This window comes from Buteo buteo, chromosome 3 (assembly GCF_964188355.1).
Source record: "Buteo buteo chromosome 3, bButBut1.hap1.1, whole genome shotgun sequence".
NCBI lineage: Eukaryota > Metazoa > Chordata > Aves > Accipitriformes > Accipitridae > Buteo > Buteo buteo.
Window position 1 is genome coordinate 64,571,034 of NC_134173.1, and position 18,005 is coordinate 64,589,038.

At 39.4% G+C, this 18,005-nt stretch overlaps 2 protein-coding genes across 5 annotated transcripts in view; one reads left to right on the forward strand and one right to left on the reverse strand.

The window, feature by feature from the left end:
• MRPL13 (mitochondrial ribosomal protein L13) overlaps nt 1–1,740 on the reverse strand; it is a 40,712-nt gene extending 38,972 nt beyond the window's left edge. For both annotated transcript variants that reach the window (XM_075023880.1, XM_075023881.1), the window contains exons 1-2: nt 1,625–1,740; nt 671–794 (exon numbers count right to left, since the gene is read on the reverse strand). In XM_075023880.1, coding sequence (XP_074879981.1) covers nt 671–794; nt 1,625–1,651 — 151 coding nt within the window. In that variant the 5' untranslated portion in view covers nt 1,652–1,740. The remainder of the gene's footprint in view (nt 1–670; nt 795–1,624) is intronic.
• An 11-nt stretch (nt 1,741–1,751) lies between these two features.
• The window catches only part of MTBP (MDM2 binding protein), a 32,988-nt gene continuing 16,734 nt past the window's right edge, over nt 1,752–18,005 (forward strand). Inside the window, exons 1-13 of one of the 3 annotated variants that reach the window (XM_075023877.1) lie at nt 1,752–1,906; nt 2,364–2,444; nt 3,472–3,545; nt 3,670–3,815; nt 4,303–4,361; nt 5,261–5,405; nt 6,937–7,051; nt 7,626–7,760; nt 8,542–8,636; nt 9,401–9,473; nt 11,097–11,214; nt 15,867–16,040; nt 17,189–17,302. In XM_075023877.1, the coding sequence (XP_074879978.1) occupies nt 1,819–1,906; nt 2,364–2,444; nt 3,472–3,545; nt 3,670–3,815; nt 4,303–4,361; nt 5,261–5,405; nt 6,937–7,051; nt 7,626–7,760; nt 8,542–8,636; nt 9,401–9,473; nt 11,097–11,214; nt 15,867–16,040; nt 17,189–17,302 (1,417 nt within the window). In that variant the 5' untranslated portion in view covers nt 1,752–1,818. Of the gene's footprint in view, nt 1,907–2,363; nt 2,445–3,471; nt 3,546–3,655; nt 3,816–4,302; nt 4,362–5,260; nt 5,406–6,933; nt 7,052–7,625; nt 7,761–8,541; nt 8,637–9,400; nt 9,474–11,096; nt 11,215–15,866; nt 16,041–17,188; nt 17,303–18,005 lie in introns of those variants that run through there. The other 2 variants (XM_075023876.1, XM_075023879.1) reach the window with 2 other exon arrangements.

Sequence of the window (18,005 nt, forward strand, 5' to 3'; positions counted from 1 at the left end):
TACGTCTCCCATTTAAGAATCAGACAGGTTCCAGCCTCATTATCACAGAATATCTGAGGTTGGAAGGGACCTCTGCAGGTCATGTTGTCCAAACCCCTGCTCAAGCAGGACCAGCTTTTGAATATCTCCAAGGATGGAGACCTCTTGGTCACCCTCGCAGTAAAAAAAAAAGTTTCCTGATCTTCAGAGGGAACCTCCTGTGTTTCAGTTTGTGCCCACTGCCTCATGAAGACAGGACTTCTCTGCACTTTATTCAGAATAAAGAACCACTCCAAGAGTCTGTAGTGTTGTGCAGCTGCTGAAAGGCAGCATTCGGAAAAATCTAATCAAGAATCACATCAGTGTTTCATTATGTGCACTGCAAATTAAATCTTTACATCTACATGCAATGAAACACAGTTCAAGTTTTTTTTTAAAAAAAGAAAGCACAACCCACTGTAATTCAGCTACTAAATTATGAATTCATAATGAGCTTTATATGGATTGGTAAAGACAATGACATAAGGTTGTAGAGGGGTATGAGAGAAAAAGATGAGAAGGAAAACAAAGGCATTTATAATATATAAGTAATTGAAAAATGTAAAGTATCAGGCTTGATTTTAAAACTGAAATCAGAAGAAAAATACAAGTGAAGGAAAGCAAATTTGCTTTAATCTACTGCAATACTCACTTAGTGCATGATAAATAGGTTTATGCCTGCCTTCAAGTCTGATTACAGTTGCAGCTGCTATTTTTCCTGGTGGCTGCATCTTTGCATCGAGGAGATACCAGGCTCTGGCAAAAGTAGCCCATTGCTGAAGAGAAAGAGAGGTAGTACTTAACACAGTAAAAGAACACACTACGATACATAAATCTAGCTCCTCTAATTAGATCAACACTTTTTTTACACCCCAAAATACTAGAGAAAATATTAATATTCAACCACACCAGCACCCCCCAAATAACTTTTAAGTAGATGGAGAACGTCGCTACACACTGCGATACACCCAATGCTGTACGTGCTTCCAACGTACGTAGCGGTAATAACACAACACTGCCAGGTTACCAGCTCCGAGGGTTTTGTTTCAAAAACGAGGATCTCCTGCTGCAAGCTTCCTTTACTGCTAACAGGCCGTTTAACGCCCAACATCTCTTTCCCTCTCCGGCGAAGGGCACACCTCACCCAGACGCCGCTTTAGGAACACGACGGGCCTGAGCCGCCCGCAGCAGCAGCCTCGTCCCTCGGTCAGTCACACCCGGCTGACCGACACCGGTTCTTTCAGCCGGCCCCTCGGGGCCAATACCGCAGCGCACGGGCGCTCCGCGACGAAGGGAAGGAGGAAGAGAGGGAAAGAGGGAGGGAGGAAGGGAGGGAAAGAGGGAAGGAGAGAGGGAGGGAAAGAGGGAAGGAGGGAGGGAGGGAAAGAGGGAAGGAGGGAGGGAAGGAGGCCGCCCGCCGCCCCGGCCCTCCCCTGGGGGCCCACCGTCCTTTCGTCCCGGCGCCCGCCCGCCCCGGCCCTCACGGCCGCGCTCTGCGCCACAGCGGCCGCCGGCGTCCCGCCACGGCGCCGCCGCCGCCGCCTGCCCTCGGAGGCAGCGGCCGCCCCGGCACAGCCTGGCCCGAGGGGGAGAGGGCCGCGCTCACCTGGGCCGCCTTGGTGTAACTGGCCATGGCCGCCCTCCCGCCGCGGCTGAGGGGAAGGGGAAGGGAAGACGGAGCCCCTTGGCCGCCGCACCGGCGGGAAGCGGAAGCGCTGCCCTGTGAGGGGCGGCGCAAGGGCGGCAGCGCGGGACGTTCGGAGCGGCGGCGGCTCCTTCCCGTCCCGTCCCCGCCCGGCCATGGACCGCTACGTCCTGCTCCTCAGCTGGGGCGACCGCAGGGGCGAGGGTGCTGCGGCGGGCGGACCCGGACCCGGGCCCGGAGCAGGTACCGCCGCGGAGAGGAGGGCGCCCGGCGGGTCCGGAGGCCGCGGCGTGTGAGGAGCCGCCTGCCGCGGGGCCCGACCGAGCTCGCTTAACGAGGGCTTTTCTTTACGGTCGCTGGGATCTGCGGCCCTGCCGGCTTTTCTGGATCCCTACCTCGTTAAATCCCCCCCTTTTTTTTTACTTTCGGACTAAAAGTCTTTAATGGCTTAAGCTCTCAGAAGTTTAGGGCGTTTTGTGTTTTGCTGTGGCGCTGCTATATGACTCGGTAGAGCGTTCCTGAGACATGCACTACTTTAATGAGAACTTTACAAAATTTGTCTTCTTAAACTCCTGCAAATCTGTAGTCGACAGGTTTCTTTTAAAACTAAACTTTAACTGAACTTTATAGTGTATTTGCAATTTACAGTTACTTCTGTAATTCACTAGCTTTAAGAAAAACTTTTTTTTTTTTTTTCCAGCTGGGGTTACTGCAACCCTTTATCAGTTCCTGAAAGCAAGCTGTAATTCATCTATAAATGCAGATGTGAGCACATTCCCAGGTAAATAGAGTGATGTGCAGTAAGGTCAGGCAAATTTTATCAAGGAATTGGCCTAGGCACGTTTTATGATCTAGGTGAAACAAGTCAGAAACTTAAGGAAACCCAATTTCTGCAGTGTGCCTAAACCTGCAGGTGGGACTGCTCCTGCTGCTACTGTTTCTGTGGAGAACTGCTGATGTCATTTCAGCAGCTGAGGTGTTAGGAGGTGATTAAATAGATTGGACACAAGAAATGAAAGAGAGGAATTTTGAAAGGTTGACAAATTTGAATACAACTTAGCAAGGAAGAGTAGGAAAGGGCTTGTTTCTCATGTCAGTGGGCAGCTTGATATTTTCGTTACTCCTGTGATGTCTTCGAATTTTTTCAGTGGAAGCAATATTTGTCTGTTGGGTATTAATTCAGAACCCTAATCCATGAATACTTATTCAAGGATTTTGTCATCTTAAAATAGATTTCTGAAGATCTGCTTTACTACTTTTAGGGGCTGGGTGTTTGGGTTTTTTTGTTAAAAAATTATTTCTTAGTTCTTTACTTGGTTTGGTATCTAGTGTTAAGGCTCATCTTGTCACAGCTGTCATATAATTATGATTCATGTGGGGAAACCACTATAAGTAGTTAAAATTCATGAAGATGGGAATGTTAAGCTCTTTTCAACTTCTGTGCTTTTTATTGCATAGAAATGTTGAGAGAGCATCTCATTTTGTGAACTGTGTAAACCGTATTTATGAAAGTTGTGATTTAGTTCAGGTTTGATACAACTGCTGCAAATGGAGAGCAATATTGCCCAGAATGGAGAAGAGGTCAAAGATTTTCTTACTTATTAACGGTCAGAGGATCAGTAATAGATAGACACTTGCCAAGACACTTAACCTACACCTTAACATGTTTAGAACTTAATTATAATGCCAAAGGAAAGTAGAACTCGAGTCATTGTGGCACATTAAATGACTCAGAGTTGTTCGTTATAATAGGAAGAACAGATTGTAGTGGATTGATTATTTTAAATAATTGTATTATCTCTTTGCAGCGTGTTCAGTGGCTGGTATTCCAGGTGAAAAGAAATGGTATTTTGCAAGTCATGTTATATGCAGTTATTATCAAGTAAGACTTTTTTTTTTTTTTCCCCCGAATGTAAGTTCCTCAACTGTCTGCCTGTCTCTAATGCAAGTTAAAACTGTGATGTTCAAAATCGTTTTTCCTTAATTAATTAGTTTTGCTTGATTAGTTCTGCAGTTCTGACTGGGAGGAAATAAATTTTGACACACAGAAAAATGAAGACTGTCTCCAAACAAGTATTGACGAATGCCTGGGAGCCATACAAAATTTTGAGGAGGATGACAATAACAGTAGAGAGTCACTGTCTATGACTGAGTATGCATATTATTATTTTTACTGAAAGTATAGTGATCTGACATTTAACAGTAATAACCCAAGGGATCAAGAAAGCTTAAGAAGTAAAAGTTATTACCAAAGCAACAGTTAACTATGAACAATCCCCTACTACTACTGAAAATAATTCTATTTTGTTTAACATAGCTTTAATTTTTTTAGCTACAGATTTTTTTTATAGAATAACTGAACAGTTTCCTAAAAGCTGATGGTTATATATACAAAAAGAAGTTTCTTGCTAATCCATCTTGAATCCTACTTCCAGTTTTACTGCAGATTGTTTTGAAGTCATTTAGACTACTTCTGCCTCAGTAAAAGGGGAGATGAGTATATCTCATTGCCTAGGTATGTTTGTGCAGAATTTTAAAGATTTAAGATACTTACACCAGGTAGTATTCATTAGTTGTAACTTTTTGTTTTGAAATGACTGTTTATATTTTTTTCCAACCATGTTGCTCTTTATTTTCAGCATCTATGATGAAGCTGCAGAAAGTCTGCATCAGTTAGCTGATAAACTGCCTGCCCCAGGTAATCTCTCTTAAAAAAGCAATCTTATTTGAGTTTTTCTTGTTAGCTATTACTCTAAAAACTCAGCTGGTAAAGTCATAGTCAAATGGAAAAATTCAGAGGATGTTAGTCTGTTAGCTGAATTAACTTGTGTGCAGCTCCTGCAAGTAGTTTAAGGAACCTGAGCATGATTGGCCTTGCAAATCAGCTTATGGACTAGTTTGCTGCTTGTTTCTCTGGAAGGCTGTATTTCTGTAGAGTTTAAGGTAGCTATTTATATAATTAATTTTTTCATCTCAAATGGCGCCAAAGTAGTAGTAGAGAGTAAGCAACATGAAACTCAACATACAACCACAGGAAGTTTTTATGGAAAAGAATGGAAGGTGTTGATGTCAGGCTTACATCTGATTTGCCAGCTGATTGCTTGTGGGTGGGAGCCATGAAGCTGTGAAGGAACATAGATCAGAACTATTGGATTCAGGTTTTGTCAACTGGAGATGCATATCACCTTCCATGTTGGTATTACATAATGTTGCAGTAGTTGATTTGGGATAGCAAAGGAACTGAATGCGGAAAGAACGAGAAACAGTAGTTCAGAGGTGTTGGAAGGAGGAAAATGACATAGCATAGTTGTACTGGAGACAACTCTGATCTGTCAAATACAGTGCTGAGTGAGAGGAGTAACGTGTAGAACCACTGTAACTGAGTGAATGGCAAAATATTTTGTGTTAATCTAAGAGGAGCAGCAAAAGATGAGCTAAAATGCGGGAAAATGGTTTTAGATCTTGCTGAAGTTACTTGAAGTTGATCTTTAAGGCCATTTTAGTGCAGTCAGTGATAATCAGTACTTTTCAATCTTTAAATAACTGAATCATTTACTGAATAATGGCACCTTGAGTCATATATAACTGTTTTTACAGGCAGAGCAATGGTTGATGTAATACTGCAGGCTGTTGAACGAGATGGACCCAAGTTAAAAGACTGCTTACCTGCTATTGGTGCCCTGAAACACCTGAGAGAATGGCACTCTGCACAAATCACTATTGCAGCAAATGATTCTAAAGGGTATGCCATTTATTTTAGGTCTATAAACAAGGTCACTCTTGTTTTGTGTTAGTATATGTTAGTGGCTTACAATAAAACAGTGTCTTGAGTACTTTACATGTATACTTTGAAAATACATAGATTTGCCTTCTATTATCATTTGAGGGAAGGAATTACTCATGCTGATTTATTGTAAATACATGCCCTAACCAGAGGGGCAGACAAAAAAGCAAGTCCTCTGAAGTTCCTACTTCTATGAAAGCAGAAGGTAAAATACTTTCCCTTTCCTTGCCATCACTAGTGGCTTCAGTGTGCATACCATGTTTCGAAGTTGTACTATGCTACATAGTAACTTGTATTGATTGTAGTTTTGCAGTTTTTGTAAAATGAATATATAACTCTGCTGGTTTTACTTTAAATTTTATATTACCTTTGGTATTGCATTTCAGGGAGGAAACAAGGAGTGTCTTATTTGTCCCTTTTGAAAATAGGAGTACAAATGCTCAATTACTTCCTGTATGCTTCTGCAGAGTCTTAACACTGAAACTATTAGTTCAATTTGAAATTAAGTCCAGTAATTTCCTTACAGTCCTCCTCTAACTGACATAAGTAGGCCATGATATGTCTCAATGTAAACCAGAGTGGTTTGGTTTGGTTTTTTTTTCCTGTGCAGTAAATTATTGTGTGGATATTGAATAACTTGGTAAGGTCTCCTCCACTTCCCCTCCCCTCCAACATTCCCAAAAGATTCAAGTTTCCTTCATAGAATAAGTGGTTAAGCTTAATCCTAAGTTAATAAAACTGTTTAAATTTAAAATGTTCAATGGTCAGTCCTTGGATAGAATAAGCAATATTCCGACTATATAGTACTTAAGGTATACGGAGGAAGGTAAAACTTATTGCAGTGACTTCCATGAGTGCTTGACCTCAGTGCTCATTGATGTCTTCCTGTGCAGCCAGCTTTTGACCAAATACATTTTTCTGCTGCTTTTTATGTAAAATGTGGCCATTTGGGCATACAGTTTCTCTGATGAAAATTCTCTCACTTATTCTTCCTGTTCTGTTGATGGTGCTGATTTCTTTCAGAAAACAGACGGGCAGTAGGACCCACAAATACTGGCTGTTCTCTCTCTGTTGTTGTTGAATTTGGGTAATACTTGTGCTGCAGTCACGTAGTTGCAAGGCTAACTACAAACCATCTAGATTGGCCAGTGATGGCCCCAGTGATGGCTACCTGGCTTTGCTCCAGCTTCTAGCACCCAACCTTACTGTGATATGTCTGCAGCTTGCCATTGCCGGTCTTATTTGATGTCTGACAAAGTTCTTTGCTGTCACATTCATGGAGCATATGAACAACTTCCTTCACAGAGCCTGAACCAGCAATTCTGTAATATTTTTCACTTTGTGGAATATAAAGCTGTACATGTTTTTCTTAACATACACAAGACCATACAGTGCTAAGAGGAAGTAGGTAAATTCAGTCAATTTGCACTGCATGTTAATTTGTAATAGTAAATTCGTTAAGATTAATTCTTCCTTATTTTTACAGTAGCTGGCAAAAGATTGCAGACTATCTATCAGCAGACTTTGTATCTTCAGATAATGTTATGAATATTATTGATTTAAAAGAACTCTGGAGAGGAAAGATTCAGATATGTGAAAGAAAGGTAAAGTAACTTTTTTCACCTATGGTTATTTTTTTAAAGCATCTGTGTACGTCATTTAAAGCATGTATTGTACAGTGCATTTTATGCTTTAAGCCAAATTTGGTTTTGACAATGCAATGGCAGAGGTAACGTGCAACATATCTGGGTGGGTGGGAGAACAACTTGCTTTTTAGCATGATGAAAGGATAAATGAGATCAAGGCATCAGGATTTGAATTTCAGAAATCCAGATGCTCTCCTCGAAATATTTGCCTTAGAACTTCTTTTTCAAAATTAGATTGTTTTCTATCTATTGAAAATCATTATGTAACTGTGAGTCATTGTTGCAAGCACATGTCTAATGTTTCTGCCAAGACTGATAGCTTTGTGATCGTGAAAGACATTGTTTACATTTTCAGTATTAAGGTTTTGGATATAGTAGTTGGTTATCTAAGTCTAATATTCCTGCCTAGTTTTACAGATCTGCTGGAAACAAAAATAATAATAATTATTTAAAATAGTAATACAAGTAACTGGCTGAAGAGAAATAAATTTTCTTTCTCTTTTGACACATTTATTGTCTCTTCCCCCCCCAGTTTGGATCAGAAGTTAGGTTTCCAGAATTTTGTATGAAGAGTACTTCAGCAAAGACATTCAGCACTTCACATTTAAGTTCTTGCTGTGCCGCTAAAAAAGAGCGACAATCGAGGAATACTGATGCTTTGCCAGAGGCAAGTATTATTCTTGATCTTTCTTTGAGCCACTAGAATTCATCTGTTTTACTTTCCTGAGAAACTTAGTAATTGGGGAAACCGTAGAACTGAAAGTTAAACATAAAAGTAATGATTGCATAAGATTGAGGAATGCTTCCTTTGTTCATGTGTGTTCTCAAAACAGGTCCTTAAAACTTCATCTGTTTGTTCTTAGGAATGTGATACCAAAGTTTTTTTCAAATAGAAATTGAGACTTTATTCAATCTTAATACTCAAAGCATGTAATTTATTTATGAATTCTGTATTTATCTAACTTTTTCTACTTAAAAGGTTTGTTTGTTTGTTTTAATTACTGTTACTGTTTCATGTTTTCCACTGGAAGTAGATATTTGATGGGAACTCCAGAATTATATTTATTGATGAAAACAAAATGAGTGCTTACGAAAACCAGTATCAGTTAAGAGATTATTATTTTCATTGTTAAAATATGTACATTTTGGATTGCATTTGTCCGTTCCTGGTAGATCTTATTTTTCTTTGTCTTTGAATAAGAGTTGCAACCCATTTGATGCACATGGTTGACGTTCTAGAAAGTAAGCTTTATTAAACAGAATTAAATACCTTTCTTGTTTTATATATAATTATGTTTAATATGGTATTGTGAAATGTTTTTATATTCCTTTATACCTCTTTCAGATGTACTTGTAAGGCAAATGCCTCCAGCAAAACACTTGAGGAAATTATACTGAGATAACATCATATATAATGTTACAGATTTTTTGATTTGATCTCTTTTCAGGTTTTTCATTACTATGGTCCTGCACTAGAATTTTTACAGATGGTGGTGCTCTCTGATCTACCTTCCTTTTTTATATCAGATCTGGAATTCGAGCTGTATCCTTTTTAAGGATCTAAACTATTACTAATAATAGTCTATAGCAGAAAGAAAACAATCAGGATCTACCCATGCAAGCAACACATGAGGATTGGCAAGGGCTCATTCCATTCTAGCCTGCCAAAAGAGTCATAGTGATTCTTCACAACTGGATTTTTTTCATGTTGAAATTTAAATTACACTAACAATAACCAGCTATTTTTGATATTATTGCACATACACTTTGTCGACGTGTATGCTATTTGTGGGGAAAGAATACAGAAATATTAACTACTGTGTAAGTTTAAAAAACCCAAGCCTTACTCATTAATGCATATAGTGTGCTACACAATATAGAAACATTTTTCCACAAATCATGTTTTCATTGTGTAGTGCAAAATCTGTGGCAAGGTATAGCAGAGAAGTTGTGTATGCTGCAGAGATCTCAAGGTATATTCCTATTGGTTTTAAATGTATGTACTTTTGGTACTAGTCTTGGTGTAACAATAGTAGCTTAGGCTGTATAAGTCTCCCAGGATTTTGAATATATAAATATCTGTTTATGCCTGCCTATATTAAAGATGTCAGGGGTGTATTTCCTCGTACAACATTTCCAAGTGTACCACTTTGCCTGGAAAGGTGAGTTTCATATATTTGTGGTACTGGAGTATCAAATATTAGACACTTGCAGTCCTGATTTGAAATATGATTGTAACATGATTTGTAAAATAGAAATGCATACAGTTCTTTGGAAAGGTAAGGTTCCTTAAGTTGTTCTGTTCAGGAGCCTGGCAGGAAAGAGTATCAAGGAGACATCTACACTGCTTTTGGACCAGATATCTTCTCTCTCTGGGAAGGTAAAAACTTCTTTATATTTAGGTATAGCAGAAAAATGAAGATACATATATTTCTCACAAAAGGCACAAGAATAGTATTTTGAAACCTAGTCTTTGTGTAAGCTGCTTCAATTCTAAAAGCAAAAGTTCTAAAGCAAATTTGGCTTTTAAAGGTTCATGCTACACAGGTCCTGACAATTTGTAAGCCCACTGAACGTTTTTCTCTTTGCCTTAGCTAAGCTTCGATCTCCTAAAACATTTTGTAACTTTTAATCCTATCCTGACAGATAATTTCTGTGCTATCATAATTCAACTATTTTTTTAGCAAAAGGCAGGCATGTGTGCAGCCTACAAAATGTATCTAGCTAGTCTGAAGTGGTAAGCTTTTTTATTTTGCATGTGCATATTCTGCTTTTCCATTCTGGTTTTGGATAAAAGGAGTTCTTGAAACATTTACAAGCCTACTTCCATCCACCCACCCACCTGCCCCACCCCACTTGGAATAACAGTATGATTATTCATTAGTTTGAAGATGTTTTTCCTGAATGTTTAAGGTAATGTATGCTTGTTTAGGAAAGGTTTTTTTAGTGTTTATAAAATAAATCTGTGCTAATCAAAACAACTTGCAATGTAAAAGTGCTGATACAGTTATAATGAATAACTTCTTTATTTACTATGGAGACAGTGTTCCATTATCAGGCTGTATGTTTCATCTTCAGCTTGTTATTTAGGTTTTTTAGTAATTTTTTTCTCCCCTGCCACTCCATTCTCCATTATGCTTAGCCAGAAAAGAAAGAAGTCCTTTTTCTAATGTTGCACCAAAAATATTTTTTGGAATAGTTTTATATTGGTAAATATCACAGGTAATTTTCATTTTACATGAGGATACTGAACATTTGGTCAAATACCTTTTACAGTCTAAGAACTTGGATTTCTACTAGCTCTTTTAAAGAAAAAGCCAAAACAGTTAAAACACATTCTCAGGCTACTTTTTAGAGTCTGCACATGTTGAATTGAATATGTTTTCAAGATAACAATTTCTTGTAGGGATTTTTTTTGCAGTCTACTACTGGAAATATTATGCATTTGTAGGCTTTTCTAATAGCCATAAAAGCATTGTTTTATTGCTTGAGTATTCAAATACTTATGCATTTTTTCTATTAGTGCTTATTGGCCTGAAATTTACTTACAGATATAAACATAGTCCAGTATCTCATTAACTGAAGAGGATAGCATGTAGGGAGGAAAAAAATTACATGTTTTTCAAAGGAATGCAGAGTCACTGATGCCAACTCTATCTTTGAATTCTCTATTCATTCTGGATACTACTTTACCGAAGTGTGTTTAGCCAGATTATTGAAAGACTTGTAATAGGTAACAGATAACTTTTTATGTATGAAATAGAAATTCAGCAGTTAATGATCTCTTAACTGGAGCAAAAAATAAGCACAATTTTTACAGCTTCAGTGTCAAATGCTGTTCCATCTCAATTGATGTGAATGACAGAAGTGTTAAGTAAAGATGTTTTTCTTCAGTATTGTATTGTACTTGTATTTGAAATAATGCCAAATCAGTAGCTCAAGAATGAAATGTAAAACAGGTTTCAGTAATATTGCATGTATTGTATTTGCTGTCATTATTTAGGTGGGAGCTTTGTTTACATTGCCATGTAATGTAAGCAGCATAGTGATCCCATCCCCTGCCCAGCTGAGTACCAAGAAATGGAAAGAATATATGGCTAGGAAACCCAAGGTCATTACTGGTAGGTAAAAGGAAGATGACTACAGGTATATTTTGTTGTAGTTATATGTGTATGTGTATATATGTGGTGAGGTTTTTTCTATACATTTGGGATGCCCTTTTTTTCTCCAATGAAATTAAGTCAGTGACAGTAATCTTCATTGACACAAAAGGTTTTGGTGAATGCAAGTTCAGCTACACAGACTTGTTGTAGAGGAAAATTGATAACATCATGGCAAGCTTTAGGGAAACAACACATTTCCTCTAACGCATTTCTGTGTCCTATCTGTCAGCTAAGATCCAGCTTTCTCACACCTTTTTAAGGTGATTGTACAATCCATGGGCAAAGAGGTTTGTTTCTACAGATGGAAATCCAGTGTGCTTCACTTAGGTGCTTCCCTTCTCACTTAAGCATTTCCAGAGGTTCTTCAGTGCACTTGCATTTAATGTCAACCTCTTCTTGGGAAAATACAGAACATCAGGAAATGCTGAATGCTTCCATTCACGTGAGAGCCTGTGTGCTTAACTAGTGGTTGAGAATATGCTCCTTCTTCCTTATGGGGCTGTACTGATGGCAGGTGACTCCTCTTAAGCATTGTGCCAATGCTTAGAAATTCTGGTCAGAAAGTGAGAGAACAGAATCGGTGCAGATCAAGACCGGGTGGAATTTCTCAGTCAGCCAGTATACATGCCCCGTGAGTGTAGGCACTGTGCAAATAGTGACTGAGGTTTGTAGGGACTTGAAAACATCAGGCTAAATGGAGCTTGGTGATAGCCCAGTGCTTAAAGTACTTATCTAGAACAGGACAAGATGTAGGATTCTGCCGCCTTATGTGATTTTGTTGTGTATACAGAGGTCTAATATATAATTCATGCAGATTCCAAGGAACAGTGACTTCTGTTGCCAACTGAAGATAGTGTTTGTAAAGAACTATGCAGATGAGGATGGCTGACAGACTGATTTTTTTTTTTTAGGTTTTGGAACAGGCAAAAAATTGAGAGGAATTAGGAAGAGCTGTGTAACAGGGCAAGAAGCTTAATTCTGTGGAGTGGGTGCTGGCAGTTAAGGAATAAGCTGCTGCCCGAGCATTCACACACCAACCAAGGAGTCGCGCGCACACCACTGAGACTTTAAATGCTAGGACCGGAGTCCCTTCGCAGCAGGCGACTCCAGGGAGCTGACGGGTGTCCCTTCCACTCCTCACACACACACGCTCACCCTCGGGCACTGCTTCTCCTCTTAGGCTCAACCCTAGGTTCCCCGAAGCAGAATCTCTAATCAAGTCCTACGAATTAGAAAGCGTGATTTATTCTATCGAGGATGCACAAATTTGGACAGCTCAAGCTTTCCAAATTACAGCCTCATAATCTTATCCCTGTATTGCCACGTGCTGTTTACATCTTGTTTGGGTTTGGTCCTCGTTCTCATGTAGCTTAGTTTGCCACCTTTTGTAACACAGTATATAGATTTAAAATGATCTCTGCATGTTTGGAGGTGGTAGAGCAGAGAGGGTGTGATTATAGAGCTGATCACGGCAGCAGCATTTATACTGGAGAGATTCTGCTGATGCAGTCAAATGAGCACAAGATCCCCAGTGTCTGCACGACCTTTGTCCTGTGCTCCAGTGGAAGGGTTTTGTAAAAGTATTAACTATAATGTGATCAGTAGTACACAATAGATTCTTATTAGGCCTCTTGAGCAAAATTTAGAATAGGAGGAGAAACATGGCCATTTAAACGTATTTGCTCATGTAGTTGAAAACTTTACTTTTTAGTGGCTACCACCAATCTGACTATATTAAGTATTTGCAAATCCGTAAACTCTTCAGTCTGTGGGAAGGTGTAATTCTTTGAATTGGTTGTTCTCAAACACTAATTAAGATTAAAATGAGAAATAAAAGCTTTCCCCTGAGGTATCAGCTTTGAGATGCCAAGATAAACTGGAAAAGGAAAATATTTCAAATTACTAGGGGAACAGGGAACAGGACAATAGTGAAAATGTGTCTGGAATCTTTTTTTCTTTCTTGTTCTTGTCTTTCTCCTTTTTTCCCTGTATTTATATATTGAGGTAGTGGGATTTTGCCTCTTCCCTTCCCCCTCCAACTTAAACTTTTCAAGAAACACTGGAATACTTCATATTCGTTACTAACAAAAATTTGTATTAATAAAAATGTTGCGGTTTAAGCTGAGCCAGCAACAAAGCACCACAAAGCCGCTCGCTCTTCCCCCCAAGCCCCGGTGGGATTGGGAGCAGAAAATATAAAGAAAAGCTCATGGGTTGAGGCAAGGACAGGGAGGCATCACTTACCACTTATGGTCACAGGCAAAAGACAGATTCAACTTGGAGAAGGAACAAAATCAATTCGATTTACTACAAATAAAATCAAAACAAGGATACTGAGAAGTAAAACCCAAACCTTAGAACACCTTCCCCCCACCCCTCCCTCCTTCCCGGCTCAACTCCACTCCCAGTTTTCTCTACCTCCTACCCCCCAGCGGCGCAGGGGGACAGGGAATGGGGGTTGCTGTCAGTTTGTTACCTGATCAGAAAGTAACTCCCAAAACATACTAAGTATGTTTAGAGAGGAGAGACGTGGCTTTATTCTGTGCAGGTGCAAGGTGGAAGATTTCCACAAATCGAGCACACCTTCTGAAGTTGTCAGTCCATACTTATACACTACAGTTAAAGCACCACGCCTATCTAATACATATGTTCTGCCTAACTATTGCATGTTCATTAAGTTGAGCAAGTATGACATGTTCTCTTGAGCACTCATCGCAGAGTCTCCTATGCCAGCGCGGGGGTCCGTGGTGGTCTTCGGTGGTCCTTTGGGGAAGAATGCCCCTAATCCTTTTGTCCTTTTATGGTCATGCATCATCTGAGGACAACAGGGTCTTTGTTTCTCTGGCCAACTCCTCCTTTCTCTATGGGGAAGAAGGATGTATGTCCTTAATTAGCAAGTCTGTGATTCTGAAATGTGCATTATCTGGTGCCTTGACTATTATCCAAACGCTCCTTAAGCATCCTCTATTGTAAGCAGAATCTTAAACTAGATAAGCTTCACCTTAAATACAGGTAATCTGAACAGTCCTTGAATAGCAAGCATACCACACTTCTCATGTTTTAGTTTTTTTCTTTAAGCTATCACCACCTTATTTGTTAATCAGTCTTTTGAATGCTTGAGGCGACAAGTTCATCACATGCTGTCTCTGCCACTCCTTCCTCCTGGGGGGGAGGACTCCTCACCCGTCCCCTGCTCCAGCGTGGGACCCCACGGGAGACAGTCCTTCCCGAACTTCTCCAGTGTGAGTCCTTCCCGCGGGCTGCAGTTCCTCACAAACTTCCCTGGCGTGGGTCCTTTCCACGGGCCGATCTTCAGTCACAGCCTGCTCCAGCGTGGGCTTTCCCATGGAGTCCTGGCCATCCTGGGGGGCCTCCGCTCCCCCGCTCCCCTCCCTGGGCTGGGGGGGGACAGCCTGCCGTCTCACCATGGGCTGCGGGGGCATCCCCTCCTCCTCTCCTTCCTCACCGACCTCGGTGTCTGCAGAGGTGTTCCTCTCACACTCCAATCCCCCACTCACTGCAGGTTCCCCTTCTGAAATCCGTTCTCCCACAGGCGCTGCCACCGTCACTGACGGGCTCAGCCTGGGCCAGCAGCGGGTCCGACTTGGAGCCGGGGAAGCTTCCAGCAGCTTCTCACAGGAGCCGGCCCTGCAGCCCCCACCCCTGCTACCAAACACCCCACCACACAAACCCAATAGAAAACGTCAAGCTCTTCTTGAGTTATTTATTGAGACAGTACTGCAAATATCTTATGAAATTGAGTGATTTGACTTTTAAAACTTAGTACATCAAGAAGTATTCATTCTTTCCATTTCTACATCTACCAAAGTACTATAACATGTTTTCTGTGTAAAAAGATAGCAAACCCATCCTTTCACTGTTATTATCAAGTCCTACATTAACTTATTTTCAAAACTGCATACTCTATGCCAGTGTTTAAAAATAGAATGTGTTTGTCTCTCACCCAGGCTATGCATAAGTGTAAAGCAGTGAGTGAAACTTACTAATGAATAATGCAGCTTCCTTGGGAAGAGTGTGTACAGTATTTCCTTTTCTTCTACAGATGTATGTTCTTGCAGTGAACACTTTACCATTATTTCAGTCCACATATGCAAAAATGCCTGTTTTTACCTAGCGGAACAGAACCTTCTATAATCAATATATGTATCGGACACTGTTTGCCTAACTCTTCATTGTTTCATGGTAGAAATGTAACTTTGCAGGTTAAAGGCTTGCCTTTTACTAAGACCAATTAAAGAACTTCTCTTAGTTGGTGGTTGGGGTTTCCAGATCTGCTTTGTAGCCTGCATTAGAAAGGTGGCCCTTGCTACAGTCCCAGGAGTTCGGTGCTGGTAACATGCTAGCTTTAAGCCAGCAGCGTAGTCCAACTCATCTTTGCTGCTGTAGCACATTTTTTTTGCATGCTCTTCAGCTTGTAGCTCTTTAAGGGGTAAACACCAGCTGTAGTTAGCGTCTTCTAAAAAGATGTTAGTAAGGTTTCTCACAGAACAGAAGAGAGCAAGTGATAGAATTTTGATGGTGGATTATAGCTTGTTCTAAAGCTGTTTTCTTGAGGGTGTTTCACAGTTATGTCCTGATGTTTTTTTAAGTTCCAGAAATTGAACTGAAAGGAGAATCTTGTCGATATTATTTCTTGCTACAAGGCAATGGCTCCGGAGGGTGTAAAGCAACCTTGATTCACTCAGCTAGCCAGATCAATGGTACGGCCACTCTTGCTGCAATAAATGGAAAGCTAAAGACAAAAGCAGAAGAAACAGAGTCAAGTAAGAGTTATTACTTATTTATTTAAGAGTACCTGAATGCACGCAAATGCTACTAAAATTTATTTGTTCCTTTTATTCATTCTAGTCTGTGTTAAAAAGGAGAAAACGAGGAATATTACATTTTAATGAGTGTATCTATTCTTTAAGCAATATTTTGTCAAATTGATAAAAAATATAATAAGACCCTGTTTATTCATACAATTTACTGCTACCATATTTTTTAAATTGACTACGTAAAGTTGTAGTCAGTCATTTCTCATGACTGTGGTTAGTTGTAATGTTTTAAACTACAGGGACATCCAAGTAATATTAATGCAAATCAAATTTGAAAAAACTTAAAGTTTAAAAAGTATGTGTATTATTGGTGTAAAGACTGAACAGCCCATGCCTAAAATCTAAGGAACTGTCTGTTGACAAGCCTATTTCACTGATGATTTAAAATAAAAACCGCAAGGCCAGCAGACAAGTTGAATTTCATGATAATGTCTTCAGTTACTTCGCAGATGTCCATATTACTGTAGAGTGGTTAGGGTATGAGCTAGCATGCATATCATAGCTGCTCCAGTAGGTAAGAGCATGTATGTAGACTTTTATTAAGAGTAGTTGTCATGTTACAACTACATGTAATAGATAACTTCGTGTATTTGCTCTCAATAACACTGACAAAGAAAAGGCGCACAGTGACCTGCATGTTACCTGCTTATTTCCTTATTATGAAACTAAATCCGTGTGCGATATGACTGACTGCTTACCATTTGTCCTAATTAAAATCCCATTAGTATGGTGTCAGAAGACTGAAAGTCCTTGACCATATGTTGGGAGGAAACTTTTCTTTCCTGGTATCAAACTTAGGATCTTTTTATCTTCTTTAAATGTCAGTCATGTTAATTGTGTTGTCATTATATTGGTTTTGTACAGAAATTCAGACCCCTATTGCACGTTATCCCCCTGGTGTTCAATTGTAATTAATTTCCTTTTTTTTTTTTTTTTTTTTTTATGATTAGCCATATTTGAAAGTCTGGTCGTTTCCTTTGAATATGAAATTTGTTTATCTGCTGTGTTTATGTCTTCTTTTAAGATGTAGTGACTTGGTGTCTCCAAAGTCCTATGAGGGAATCTTAATAATAAATTTATCCTAATCTGTACAGGCTTCTGTATTGATGACTTTATCAAGTCTCTGCCATGTTTTTGTGGAGAGGAGATTGTACAGAGAGAAGAGAAACTGTCTCGTCTCCAAGTGTTTGCCTTGAAGGAATATCTCAGTAAGTAATCGGGAGAGTACTGGTAGCTCTCAAACTAGTATTTAAAAGGTCTTTATTTCAATGTGACAGCTCACCTTACAAAACTGAGGTGCGTTGATCACTTTGTGAAGAAAATGTGGAGCTTTAAAAATAAACTTTTTGTAGTATATCTATGATTGTATGTCAGATAATGACTTTTAAATATTGAGGAAAAGAGAATGCTGAACTTAAAGTTAGTGGGTGTTTGTTACACTAATACTCTGAATGTTTGAGCATAGTTTTGGAATAATTCTGTGGTACTTGGCTTTTTCTCTGCTTTGGTTTTTTAATGCTTTTTTTCCTCTAAAACCCTTACTGCTGGATGTGCGTTCTACAAAAATAAGAATTCTGTTTTGGGGTTTTCAGGGGTTTTTATTTTATGCTTTCTTGCAAAAGCCTTAAACAGCAGAGGAGAAGTATGCATTGGAGATTTGTTACACTTACCATGATACATCATTCATAATAATAACTGAAAGGTCATCCTCTGTAGATTTTCATGACTTTGCAGAGAAGTACATTTGACTGTCCTGATTTTTTCTGCCTAAGTCCATTGCTCAGAGACTCAATTAAAACAAAAAATGCTTCTGAGTGATTGGCTAGATTATTGAAAATGGCATACTGTGAAGATAATTTAAGTGTATTATCATTAACAGAATACCAGCTTAAGGAAAATAAGATTTCTGCT